Source organism: Pelophylax lessonae, assembly GCF_965119305.1.
Source record: "Pelophylax lessonae genome assembly, chromosome: 8".
Classification (NCBI taxonomy): Eukaryota; Metazoa; Chordata; class Amphibia; order Anura; family Ranidae; genus Pelophylax; species Pelophylax lessonae.
Genome location: NC_138775.1, coordinates 241,094,189 through 241,108,974, shown reverse-complemented (window position 1 = coordinate 241,108,974; position 14,786 = coordinate 241,094,189). Strand labels below are relative to the sequence as shown.

Sequence of the window (14,786 nt, the reverse complement as noted above, 5' to 3'; positions counted from 1 at the left end):
ACGTTTTACTACTTGTTAAGAAACACTTTGTGCTGCCTTGTTCACATTTACTTTTGGTTTTACGGCTTGTGGCAATGGTTTGTTTGCCTATTGCATTAACCTGCTATACAGGTTTATCTGCTTTTTAATGCTTCTTTTTATTTTTGTAACTTGTTGATTCCCAGTTATTTGATGACAAGATCCAGAACTGCAAAGATGATGAACAGAGAAAGGTTAGTATCTTTGTACCCAAATTAGAATTATTTTTAAACTGTTACTTGGTTGTTATGGGTCCTGTGAAACTGTGAATTGAATCTGGGTGTAGTGGCTACAAACTGCAAATATGTGGCTATAGTTTTGTAGTCACTTCTGTTCCTGGGACAGGAAGATAAAATGTTGTTAAAGCTGACGTCCATCCAAAAGTGAGAAGACTTTAACATTTGGGATGGATCGAGTCGCAAGCTTCTTCTGTCTTTTGGTATTCCCTATCCCAGCTTTTAGCCTGCGGTCACACCAGGTGCGATTTTAAAGTTGTACGATTTAAAGTCCGACTTCAAGCAATGCTTCAACACTACTTCTGTGAGATTTGTAAAGATCTGATAGGACTTAAAGTGGTTGCATTCTATGCAAAAAGATAAAAAGCCTTCTGTGTGCATCAGCCCCCTAATACTTACCTAAGCCCATTTCTAACCTGCGATGTTGCAGGAGTGTCTGGGCTGCCCGAGTCACTCCCTCCTCATTGGATGCAACGGCAGCGTGGTACCATTGGCTCCCGCTGTGGTCATTTAAACTCAGTAAGCCAATGAGGAGAGAGGGGAGTGTGGCCGGTTCGTGGCTCTGTCTGAATGGACACACGGAGCTGCAGCTCGGCTTGGGTGCCCCATAGCAAGCTGCTTGCTGTGGAGGCACTCAAGAGGAGGGGAGGTGCCAGGAGCACCGAAAAGGAATCTGAGAAGAGGATCCGGGCTGGTAAATGTAACCTGTTGTTTTTAACCCCCCCAAAAAATTAGATTTAACAATCTCCCTTTAAGTCATGCATGTCCAACCTGCGGCTGGAACCGCAGGCAATGTGGCCCACTGCCCCCTGACAATTTTTTTTTCTTTTTTTTTTGCTGGGTAAGAAGGAAGTCGAGTTGGGGGCACGGCCACAGAGGCTGCCTCGGAGGGGATCATCCACTAGTTGTGTTAAATTAGTGCTGGGGGGCTGCGGCAGCACGGGAGGGCATGGCGGCATTTTATTACTTATATACCTTAACTATAGTATTTATTTTATGTGCGGCCCGAGAAAATTTCTCTACACTCAATGTGGCCCAGAAAAGCCATAAGGTTGGACACCCATGCTTTAAGTGCTACTTCAGTGAGAGGGGCTGACCATGTCACATTGAGGAACAGTGATGTTATGAACTTAACTAACAAAGGGTTAATATTTAACTACTTTCAGGCTCAAGTAGTGCTGATATACACAGGTACTATTTGCAGCACTATTTACATTATAGTCTATGGCCATAGTCCTGAAAAAGTAATACATGAACTACTTCTCAAATCATACTACTTCAAGGATAAGTGCAGTCAAAATTTTACTAGCGCTAAACCTGCTCTTTGCCACATTTAAACCTAATCTATCTAACCCTGTAAATCAAAAATCGATGTACTTTACTTTTTTGCAGCTGATCCGGTCCAGTCTCCAGCGACGAAAGGTCTGTGCAGGAGAGGACCGACAACAGCTGTGAAATGAATGGGAAGTGACGTCACCCATAGACTTACTATGGGGCGTCTGTGGTTGAGTACCTCTCCTGCACCCGCCTCCACACTGAAGCCGCCGCTGACAGCTCACCGTGGGACCGGACCTGATTGGATGCAGAATAGGTAACTACAGTGATTTTTGCTTTACAGGGTTAGATAGATTAGGTTTAGAATGTGGCATAGAGCAGGTTTAGCTTTAGTTAGGTTTTGCCTGGACTTATCCTTTAAAATAGTATCTATAAAGACACTGCTATAGAAACACATTACATACTACCCCTACTTCTGTTTTCTCAGTAATTTAAAAAAAAATTAAAGCAGAAGTAAAGTTTGTTGATTGGGTAAACTTTTGCTATAATCTGCAAATATGCATACTATTCTTACTGATATGTCATACATCTTCCTCTTGTGCTGTACTCTCCTAGTTGCAGGGAAAAAAATCACACCGTGTATGGCCTGCCTAACAACCCCAATTCTAAAAAAAAAAAAAAAAAAAAAAAACGCTGTGTAAAATCTACATATTAACAGAATGCACTGACTTGCAAATCCCATAAACTGATATTTTATTCACAATTAAAAAAAGAAAACCTATCAAATTTTTAACCACTTGCCGACCGCCGCACGACTATCTACGGCGGCGGTCAGCCCCTCACAGGCAAAGTGACGTAGGTCTACGTCGCTCGCCTGTGAGGGTTTAGGGAGCGAGCGCGCGCCGCCGGAGGCACGCTCCCGCGTGGTCACGGACCCCCCCCCCCCGCGCGTGTGACCGGCGGACCCGATCGCCGCCGGCCACTCTGTGATCGGCGGGGGAGAGGGAGAAAGTCAGGCAGCTTGTGTAAACAAGCTGCCTGTCATTCTCCTCTCTGTATGAGAGATGATCACATGGATCTACTATGTAGATCCATTGATCACTCTGCATACAGTTGAAGCCACAGCCAATCACAGTTAGAATCACGCCCCTAGGGACACACACAGCCCCTCCCTCTCAAATAAAGTTAACCCCTTCACTACCAGTGTATTTTTACAGTAACAGTGCATATATATAGCACTGATTACTGTAGAAATGTCACTGGTAACCCCAAAAGTGTCAAAAATGTCAGTCAAGGGTCCGATCTGTCCGCCGCAATGTCGCAGTACCGCAAAAAAAAACGCAGATCGCCGCCATTACGCGTTAAAAAAAAAAACAACAAAAATGACAAAAATCTTTCCCTTTGTTAGTAAACGCAATAACTTTTGCGCAAACCAATCAAAATACGCTTTTTGCGATTTTTTTTTTACCAAACATAGGTAGCATAAAACAAATTGGCCGAAAATATTAAAAAATTTTGATTTTTACATTTTTTTGGGGGGGAATTTCATATAAAAAAAAGGGAAAAATATTGCTATTTTTGCAAAATTTACGCTCTTTTTTTGTTTATAGCGCGTGATCAAAAAATCGCACAGGTGATCAAATACCACCAAAAGAAAGCTCTGTTTGTGGGAAAAAAAGGACGCCAAATTCGTTTAGGTACAGCGTCGCACGACCGCGCAATTGTCCGTTAAAGTCACGCAGTGCCGAATCGCAAAATACCCTCTGGTCGTTTAGCAGCCAAATCCTCCGGGGCTTAAGTGGTTAAACTGAGAAAAGGTACCATTTTAAGAAAAAAATAAGGTAATTTAAAAAAAGGTGGCAACAACATGTCTCAAAAAAAGTTGGGACAAGGCAATAAAAAACTGGCCAAGTAAGTGGTACTAACATGGAAGAGCTGGAAGAACTTTTGCAACTATTTAGGTTCTTTGGCAACAGATCAATAATATGATTGGGTATAACAATAGCAACTTAGAGAGTCATTGTCTCAAAAGTAAAGTTCGGCAGAGGTTCACCAATCTGTGAAAAGCTACTTCTAAAAATTGTTGCATTTTCAGAATTTTCCCTAATGTAAAATCGCAAAGAATGTAAATGTAGCATCTACAGTGCATATCAAAAGATTCTGAGAATCTGGAGAAATATCTGTGTGCAAGGGACAAGGCCGAATCACAATATTTGATGCCTCTGGTCTTTGGGCCTTTAGACGGCACTGCATTAAAAATGGGCCATGCTTCTGTGATTGACATTGCATGGGCTCAAGAATACTTTAAAAAATCACTGACTGTGAACCGCATACTGCGTCTATGACAAATGCATGGCTTCGTAGTAGAAGAGTACGGATGCTTAACTGGCCTGCCTGCACTCCAGACTTTTCATCAAAATTATTTAGCACATCTTGAAGTAAGAAATTGGACCAAGAAGGCCCAGGAATGTTGAGCAGTTAGGCCCCTTTCACACATACGGTCCGTTCAGTTCATCAGTTCAGTCACGTCAAAATGTATCTGTTTTTTCATCCGATTTTCATCTTTTTTTTTACATCCACTACCAATGCAAAAACGGATGAAAATAGGGAATTCATTCGTTCCAAAAAACGGACATTGACGGAAGTGGATGAATACGGATGTTAATGGATGATCATCCATTGTCATCCGTTTTTACATAGAGATGCATTGATGTCCGTTTTCATCCGTCAACGGATGGATGAAAAACGGACAAACGGACCGTATGTGTGAAAGGGGCCTTAGAATCCCATATCAGGCAAGAATGGGACAACATTCCTCTCCCAAAACTCCAGCAACTGGTCTCCTCAGATCCCAGACATTTAAAGAGTTTAGGTGAAAGAAGATGCTACACCGTGGTTAAACATGGCCCTGTCCCAACTTTTTTTATATGTGTTACTGCCGTCAATTTTAAAACTGCCTTATTTTTTTTCTTTAAAATTTTTATGTTTTCTCGGTTCAAACCTTTGATATGTTATCTATTTTCTATTGTGAATAAGATATGGTTTTATGAGATTTGAAAATAACTGTGTTCCGTTCTGCTTCTTGAAAGTCTTATTGCAGCATTTTCCTGAAAAGTATGTTTTATATCACTCTATGTATATCCAGGGCTTTTTTTCTCATAGAATAGGTGCAGGAACTCCCACTATTAAATCACCCCTTGTCTCCGCCCTACCCACCTCTGAGCACCGTCCCTTGGTTCCACCCCCTACCCACATTCCAGTACCGCCTCTTTTAGAGAATAAAGAACCAAGTATTGTTTTGTGGTTCTAAGTAATTTGTATGGACTTTGGCAATGATAACAAAAAAAGCAGTAAAATAGTTCCCTCACAGCCAGCAACAATAGATTCCACCCCAGCAACAATAGACCCCCATCCAAGCCAAACTAGATCCCCCAGCAACAACAGATTCACCCAGCAATAGATCTCCCTCCAGCAATGATAGACCACACAACAGCAAAAAGAGACCCCCCCCCCCCAGCAACAAAGGACCACACCCCAGCAACAATAGACCTCTCAGCAATAATGGAGCCACTAGGAACAATAGACCCCTCACGCAACATTATAGCAAACATGGACCCCCTGTTACAGAATACTACCTCAGCAACAATATATCCACCCCAGCAACATTAGACCGCCAGCAACAACAGATTTTCCAGCAGCAAGAACAAATAGACTTCTACCTCAACAGTAGATCCCTGTCAGCAACAATTGACCCCTCAGCAACATAAGACACCCCCTAGCAACAATAAACCCTCATGCAAAAATAAACCCTGCCAGTTACAATAGATCCTCCAGCAGCCAGCATCCTAGCCCCTCCAGAATCCCTTACCATTACATGCATTCAGTGCTGGAGGTGCCGGAACTGCGTTCCCCCACGTTCCCGCTGAAAAAAAGCCCTGTGTATATCCCAGTAAAGCCACCCTTGGATTTCCTATAGCTTTCACTTTGCTTTGCCAATGAAAGATTTCTAGATCCATCTGCATATTATCCACACTTGCGTTGATGTTATTCATGTCTTCTGAGAAAGTGTTAACTCATTCCATGGAGATATCCCTGCTAAATGATATGCAGCTGTTTCTTGCACGCAAGGTGATCCTGTGGGGCTAATTATGTGTCAATTAGACATGACTCTTACATCAGGAGTCATTGCTAATTTCATATGTGCATTGAATTTTATTCAACAAATGGTGTGCCTCTGGTATTATTGTGTCAGTTTCTGTATCCTCAGGTGTCTGTCGGGTTGTAATTGTTTTATTCAAAAGGCATGATTTCTGATGTACATTTGAAGCTGAACTAAACTCTCTCAATCCACATTTCGCAATTTTTAATCCCTATGATGCTAGCCTTAGTTAATAGGAAAGTATATATTTACTTGTTTTAGGCTTTTTTTCATTTCTTCAGCCTCTTCCTAGTCTCTGGCCTAGGCCAAAATTATGTCCTCCATTCCACAAGTCTTAATGGGGATTTTTTTTTTTTTTTTTTTATCTGGAGGAAGGGCCTTCTCAGCTAAGCACACCCTCCTGCTTGCATGCCTGAGCTAAGGTCAGATAAATTCCAGGAAGTAAAGGCTACAAGATTCCTCTGCCCTTAAGCCCCCGTACACACGTACCGATTGTCGGCTGAACGATCGGCCGTCTTTTGTCCTGTGTCGTGTTGGTTGAAAAGTGCTCAAGACTGCACACGAATTTTGTCGGCCAACAACAACCAACTTCAGAAGTGATGTCATGTGATGGTTAACTTTCCGTGTGTTTTTTCTTCTCTGAGCATGCCCAGTCTTGCTCATCTGCTTTTTGTCGGCCGAAATCTGTACTGACTGACGAACAATCGGCCGTTCTTTGTTGGCCTACAAAAATTTTATAGCCTGCACACCAGATTTTGTTCGGTCGAAAAGTTGCAGTCGGTTGTCGGAAGCATCATACTAACAATCGGCCGATCGGACGTTGGCCGAATATTTACGGCCGACAATCGGTACGTGTGTACGGGCCATTACTCAAGTTTGCCACGACTAGAAATGCTAGGGTGATTGCTCAACAAAATAAAGCATGGAGGCATGGATGGGCGAGTTTGCTTTGAATATTAAATAGTGTTTGTGGTACTCAGATACTTGCGCTCTGCTTAACCACTTAAGCCCCGGAAGATTTTACCCCCTTCCTGACCAGGGGGTATTTTGCGATTTGGCACTGCGTGACTTTAACGGACAATTGCGCGGTCGTGCGACGCTGTACCTAAACGAATTTGACGTCCTTTTTTTCCCACAAACAGAGCTTTCTTTTGGTGGTATTTGATCACCTGTGCGATTTTTTTGATCACGCGCTATAAACAAAAAATGAGCGTCAATTTTGCAAAAATAACAATATTTTTCACATTTTTTTATATGAAATTCCCCCCCCAAAAAAAGTAAAAATCAAAATTTTTTAAAATTTTCGGCCAATTTGTTTTATGCTACATATATGTTTGGTAAAAAAAATCGCAAAAAGTGTATTTTGATTGGTTTGCGCAAAAGTTATCGCGTTTACTAACAAAGGGAAAGATTTTTGTAATTTTTGTTGTTTTTTTTAACGCGTAATGGCGGCGATCTGCGATTTTTTTTTTTTTTTTTTTTTTTTTTGCGGTACTGCGACATTGGGGCGGACAGATCGGACCCTTGACTGACATTTGTGACACTTTTGGGGTTACCAGTGACATTTCTACAGTAATCAGTGCTATACATATGCACTGTTACTGTAAAAATACACTGGTTGTGAAGGGGTTAACTTTATTTGGAAGGGAGGGGCTGTGTGTATCCCTAGGGGCGTGCTTTCTACTGTGATTGGCTGTGGCTTGAGCTGTAAGGACACTGATCAACGGATCTACATACTAGATCCGTTTTATCAGTGTCTTTACAGCGAGGAGAATGACAGGCAGCTTGTTTACACAAGCTGCCTGACATTCTCCCTCTCCCCCGCCGATCGCCGCGTGACCGGCGGACATCGGGTCCGCTGGTCACACGTGCGGGGGGGTCCGTGACCACGCGGGAGCGGGAGCGCGCCTCCGGGGGCGCGCGCTCGCTCCCTAGACCCTCACAAGCTAGTGACGTAGCCCTACGTCACTTTGCCTGTGAGGGGCTGACTGCCGACGTAGATCGGCGTTAGGCAGTCGGCAAGTGGTTAAGGGAAAGGTATTTGCATGCATCCTTGTGTTTTTTTTTTTTTTTTTCTTTTTATATATATTATTTTGCGCGGTCCCTATCAATGTAAACTGTTTAGGGGAAACATCTGAAGGTAGATCTACAGGGGTTGGACAAAAATATGGAAACTCTACATGATTTGCAGGTGTGAAAGTGACGTCATGTTTTGCACTGATACGGGAAGTGATGCAACATTGTTTTGCTTCTGCTGTGTGATGAGAAGCCTCACTTGTCATCATTCACACCGTGCGCTGCTTGTAATATGGAGACCTGTCGGAACATACGGAGTTTCAAAAAGGGCAAATTGTTGGTTTCCTGCTTAGCTGGTGCCTTTGTGACTGAAGTTGCCAATTTTTTTGCAGTGTCACGAGGTACAGTATCAAAGGTTATGACTGCGTATACAGTTTCTGGGAAAATGTTGTCTAATAAGCATAACCGCAGTCGACGTGGTCAACTGACCAAAAGAGACAAAAGGACATTGCATAGGATTGTGACCTAGAAGAAGACAACTGCTGCTGCAAAAGTGACTACTGAGCTCAATCTCAGGCTTCCAAAGCCTGCGTCCACAAAGACTGTGCAGAGGGAACTCCATAAGCTCCATAAGCAAAACATTTGCGGGCAAGCTGCAACAGCCAAACCACTAGTGACTGATATGAATGCTCAGAAAAGGGAGAAAGTGGTGCAACACCCTTAAATCGTGGACTAACGATCAATGGAAAGCTGTCCTGTGAATCAAGCTTGACACGGTTCCCAACCATCAGACGTGTTTAAGTTTGGCAACCACCCTTCCAAGCTTACGACCAGGACTGTCTTTAAAGCATGGTGGTAGCGCAGTCATGGTTTGGGCAGCCATATCTTTGTACCTTTTCAAGGTGATGATGGGGCCTGCAGAAAACAGCCACCGCCAGTGACTATGTACAAATGTTGGCCGACCGTGTGCAAACCATGGTGCAGACATTGTTTCCCTGAAGACGGCACCATTTACCAAGACAATAATGCTCTGATTCACACAGCTCATGTTGTCCAATCGTGATTTGATGAACATGTAGACGAAGTCTCGCACCTTCCCTGGGCGCTGCAGTCACTGGACCTCAATATCCTAGTGCCGCTACGGTCAACAAGGTTCGGGCTTGTTTTGTGCCTCCCAGCAAGAACTGGAATTATTATTGCATGAAGAGTTGTTTCAGATTCCAATATCCACCATCCAAGAGTTGTATTTGAGAATTCAGGCAGTCATGGATGCCAAAGTCATTCCAACACCATATTAAGGAACTATTTCGTTTTTCTTCCTGGTGTTTCCATAATTTTGCCCAGCCCCTGTACATGAGCATTAAAAGTAGACCCTTACCAGGACCTGAGGCAAACACAAATTTATATTTAATTAAAAAAGAGGGACAGGTATAAAGAGGTTTATAAAAACTTGTAAAAAAGAAAACCTAGAAATGGTCAGTTCTCTGTCTTCTCAAAGACCTCCTACAATGCTGTATTTGAAAAATAACTATGTAATAACTAAAAGACAATTAAATACCCACTATTATCTCTGTTCATGTAGTCCCCATCACATTTGGAACTGGTCCCTGATTCTGGACTTTTGGAATTTTTACCAGTATTGGGTCCACTGCTCTCTAGCAAAATTGCGGTGAAATTGCATATGCGTTTTTACCGCAATTTTGCTGTATTTGAGATGCATTTCTGGTGTGTTTTTGTGTTGCCTGTGAAAAATGGACACGTGACTCAAAAAATGCAAAGTGCGATGCATTTTTACCGCAATGCATTCATTTCAATTGGAAGCTGCTTTTTTGGTGCGGTTTTTAAAACCGCACCAAAGAGGCAGCATGCAGGACTTTTAAAAACGCACCGCCCCTGTAACGCAGTGATTTGAAAAGTCCCATTGGATTTAAAGGGAAACCTTTTTCTTGCAAGATAAAAAAGCAGTAAAAACGTATCTGTGTGAAATGGCCCTTAATGCTATTGCTCAGTAGGCATATGTACAGTATAAATACTTCTGCATCTATCAATAACTTATCCTGGCATCCCTGCATGGGCATTACAAATGTGCACACCATGTCATGACTGCGTCCATAGGCATAAGCCCCTTACCCTATTGGTGAATAGTATCGCAAACAAATAGGATCTGTAGCCAAATTGTCACGGTGTTGGTATACCATATTATCCCTTTATACGCTAATCATTTTAAGACAAAATATTCCAAGAGTATTTTGTTGAACAAAGCTATAAGTATACTTGTATCAACCCAATCACATCTGATTAGTATATATTGAGCTTGCTTACAAGCAGAAGTATGTATTGGTTACAAAAACGTCCACATCCATCTGGGTACCCTCTGTTCCAATCGCTTGTATCCATAATTGCTCCAAACACCTACAGTCGGTGCTTCTGTTGCATGCATGGAGGGGCAAGCCCCTTCTGTGGTCACTTGCCCAGCTTGGCTGAGCTCAGCTAGCGATATATTTTTTCTACAGGACCGGTTTCAGCATGCATATTCCTTAAACAATCTAGCACAGTGGTTCTCAACTCCGGTCCTCGGGACCCACTAACAGGCCAGATTTTAAGTATCACCTTGGGGAGATGCAGACTAGAATACTGCAGTCACTGAGCAACAAATTATATTACCTGTGATGTATTTCAGTTATCTTGCAAACCTGGCCTGTTAGTCGGTCCCAAGGTCCGGAGTTGAGAACCACTGCGGTCTAGCACCTACGCGTTTCATCCACCATGCATGCAGCCTTCATCATGGTTGATTAGGTATTCACTATTTTCTTTTTTTGACATAAAGAAATATTTCAAAAACAAGTTTTACAGCTTCCTCTTTTTGATAAACTATGTTTATTGTTTGGGAGATGAAATAGCATTTGCAAACAACATTGCTTCTTTTAAACATCTGCTGTATTTTAGAGTGGTATTTAGCATTATTTTAAATGTAGTATTTTTTTCAAATAGGGGAAAGAACCGTTAAAATTATCCATTGTGTATTATGAAAATAATTTTATCATTTTCATTTTCCTCCACAGAAAATTGAAAATCTCAAGGATACAACATGTGTAAGTTTCTTTACTTAATCTTTGTGGGAAATAACAATCTGGTTCTTTGAATAAATGGGCTGTTTGGATACGAATAATGATTGGCACTTAAAGCCAGTCTGTTTTAAATGATGCTAACTGCAAGACCTCGGTCTATCCCCGACAGTTGCTCTGTGTATCATAGATGGATATGCCTTGTACTTGGGGCTCGAAGTCACTTGGAGAAAATCACAATTTTTTTCTCTTGGATAATAGGACAAAGGCAAATGCTAACCACTCTGCCTTTTGAGATGGATTATATTTGTAACATACCTAGAGGTGACATTTTGCTAGGATAGTGAAAGATTACATCTCCCTAAATCTTCTGCTATGTAGATCATAAACTAAAATTAGAATGGAGGCATGGAGCAATTTGCTTCTAGCCCTCATCAGAAAAGCAAGTCTCAATAAAATGAGGATTTGTGTACTTAAGAACTTCCTGGTCTGAATATCCCCAAAAAATATAGATAATGCTTAATTCTTGTTGTAAGCTCTAACGAGCAGGGCCCTCTGATTCCTACTATATTAAAGTGTATTATATTTGTACTGTCTACCCTCAAGTTGTAAAGCACTGTGTAAACTGTCGACGCTATATAAATCCTATATAATAATAATAATAATGTGTTTTTGTGGGGTAATTTGACCTTGCCTTGCTACTTTACAGCAGCTCTGGCTACAGGACAGTCTTGCATTGCCTGACTTTCTGAATTATTGTATTGTGGGTCAGCGGTCTCATGCTGCAGGGATCCTCGAGGCAGCTCAACTTGGGTCCTTTAAGGTCCGTCAATGTCTACTATTTAGAGAGCCCAGAGCTTCTTAACCACTTTACCACCGGAGGATTTTTCTGTCTTACGTCCAGGCCACTTTTTGCGATTCGGCGCTGTGCGACTTTAACTGACAATTGCGCGGTCGTGCAACGCCGTACCCAAACGAAATTTACGTCCTTTTTTTTTCCCACAAACAGAGCTTTCATTTGGTGGTATTTGATCACCTGTGCGATTTTTACTTTTTGCGCTATAAACAAAGAGCGTCAATTTTGAAAAAATTAATATTTTTCACATTTTTTTTTATATGAAATTCCCCCCCCCAAAAAAATGTAAAAATCAAATTTTTTTAACATTTTTGGCCAATTTGTTTTCTGCTACCTATGTTTGGTAAAAAAAAAATCACAATAAGCGTATTTTGATTGGTTTGCACAAAAGTTATTGCGTTTACTAACTAAGGGAAAGATTTCTATAATTTTTGGTGTGTTTTTTTTTTTTTTTTTAACGAGTAATGGCGGCGATCTGTGATTTTTTTTTTTTTTTTTTTTTTTTTTTTTTTTGCGGGACTGCGACATTGCGGCGGACAGATCAGACCCTTGACTGACACTTTTGGGGGTACCAGTGACATTACTACAGTAATCAGTGCTATAAATATGAACTGTTACTGTAAAAATGACACTGGCAGGGAAGGGGTTAATTTTATTGGAGAGGGAGGGGTTAATGTATGCCTGGTGCTTACTAACGTGTGTGGGGGGAGGTGACTGAGTGACACAGGGACAGATCACATGTTCAGCTATGCTGAACCCTGCAATCTGTCACTGTCTGTCGCTTAGGAGATTTGCCCGCTTTGTTTACACAAGCGGGCGGATCTCCAAACTCGATTCCCCGACGATCGGGGAAGAGCAGCAAGGGGAGGAGTCCAGCAACGTATGTCTACGTTGCTGGACGATAACTAACCATTTTGCCGCAGTAGAGCTCGAGTGAGCGGTCGGTAAGTGGTTAAGCACTTGCTTCATTCTGGAGTAAACTAAAATTCTCGTGTTTCTGTTTTATAACTAACCCTGTTCTCTGGGTATCAAGGTGTATAAAAACCTATAGTGGATTCAAACAAGTTGTTGACCTTTCTACTCTTTAGCAGAAATTTTCACTGCTTAACAATTATTTAGGCCCCTTTCACACATGCTGTCCACTTGTCCGTTTGTCCGTTTTTCATCCATCCGTTGACGGATGAAAAACGGACATCAATGCATCTCTATGTAAAAACGGATGACAACTGATGATCATCAGTTAACATCCGTTTTCATCCACTTCCGTCAATGTCCGTTTTTTTTGAACGGATGAATGCCCTATTTTTCATCCATCAAAAAAACAGATCGGATGAAAAACGGATTAAAAAACGGATGAAAAACGGATAAAAAACTGAAACATTTGACGTGACTGAACTGATGAACTGAACGGACTGCATGTGTGAAAGGGGCCTAAGAGGTCTACAGATGTCTGCATGTCATGCAGAATTTGGCTGAAGTCCAATCATGGTGCAGGTCTTTTCTCTAGAGCAGTGGTCTCCAAACTGCGGGCTGGATGTGGCCTTTGTTTGCCTTTATCCGATCCTTGGAGCACCATGCCATTCATTCAATGATACCAATGAATGGGGCACCATTCCTCCCACTGATACCAACGATAAGACACCATTTGATCCACTAAAACCAATGATGGGCCATTGTTTAATCTCACTGACCCAAGGGTGATTTCCAAACCCATTGGTCAAGGTCCAAGCCCCTACAGCTTCAAAGACTGTAAACTGGCCCTGGAAACCTCCTGCTTTAGAGGTTATGCTGCAATACCACAGCTGGTTTAAACTTATGGAAATAATGTGCAGCGCTAAAATATAATACTAATCATGAACAAATATGTGCAAAGGGAAATAGTGACCTTACCATATACAAACAACACAGTGCAATGTGCAATGAAAGGAAAAGTGAAAACAATTCATAAATCTTCTGCCAGAAGGAAACTACAAATACAGAATGACCACCGTATGGTGGGACAGTCTATATAAGACTAAAGAGCAATGTCTAAAGAGCAGTGGTGACATTTAGAAGCAATCCATGTTCACTCAGGGAGTTACTGTGATCTGCCACCCAGGGGAGAGAGTAAACACTTACCAGAATGTATGAACTCAAATGAGTCAAACAAGCATGTAGCTGGAAATGTCAAGATATTGAAGTAGTAACCTCTAGGGGTTTAACACTGTAACTATCCAAACCGACCAACCCTCTTGGTAAGTTATGGACACTGTTGGCACTGTGGTGCTCTGGGCCGATTGCTGCAGTTCCAGTGTTCATGAGCTTGATCACTGAAGCCTGCTGGCTTCTGGGAGACACCTGCTGGTGGCCACTGGAACTGCAGCAATCAGCCCCAGAGCACCACAGTGCCAACGATGTCCATAACTTACCAAGAGGGTTGGTCGGTTTAGAGAGTTACGGTACGGTGTCAAACCCCTAGAGATTACGGCCTCATGCACACTGGTGGTTTTTACTGCTGCTGTTTTTGACGTCAGACTAATTTTTTTTTCTGCAGCCAGTAAACTCTCCAGCATGTTATCCTATGTGTTCATGCACACAGGCTGGAACCCCCCCCCAGAACTAGTGGGTTTTAAGAGGCGTTTTTCAGCTAGTGATCGACCGACATCGGCTTTTTAACACCGATACCGATATTTTGGTAATCGGATATCAATATCGGCCGATATCTGCCGATATTTTCAGACATTAAAATTTTTTTTTAGGTACTCATTGTGGAGGGATCTGGGGGTCGGCCCCAAACCCCTCCTCAGCACTGAAAAGCATTCAAAACACCAATGTTTTGAATGCTGTCAGTTTTTTGGATTCTGCACGAGTACCTGGAAGTGATGCCGAATGTTGCTTTGATCGGGTCTTCTCTTCGGCGGCGGTGGAGGTAGGAAGCCCGGGTCTCCAGGTGGGATGGGAGACCCGGGCTCAACCGCATCGGTTGTCATTACAAGTTGGCTATGGACACCTGTACTGGGGTGATGCCTCTAGCTGCAGGCATCACCCCGGTACATGCACTTTCCCTGAATATCGGCAAATTCAAACGCCGATACAGATATATCGGGGAAAGTGCATATCGGCACTGCCGATAATCGGTCGATCTCTAGTAAAAACTCTCTTACTCTAATAAACGCTTAAAA

The 14,786-nt window shown here is 42.3% G+C and overlaps 1 protein-coding gene across 3 annotated transcripts in view; it reads left to right on the top strand.

Annotated features, from left to right (window-relative positions):
• The window catches only part of OSBPL9 (oxysterol binding protein like 9), a 260,826-nt gene that overhangs the window by 155,673 nt on the left and 90,367 nt on the right, over positions 1-14,786 (top strand). For all 3 annotated transcript variants that reach the window (XM_082265508.1, XM_082265507.1, XM_082265509.1), the window contains 2 exons: positions 165-212; positions 10,767-10,796. In XM_082265508.1, coding sequence (XP_082121634.1) covers positions 165-212; positions 10,767-10,796 — 78 coding nt within the window. The remainder of the gene's footprint in view (positions 1-164; positions 213-10,766; positions 10,797-14,786) is intronic.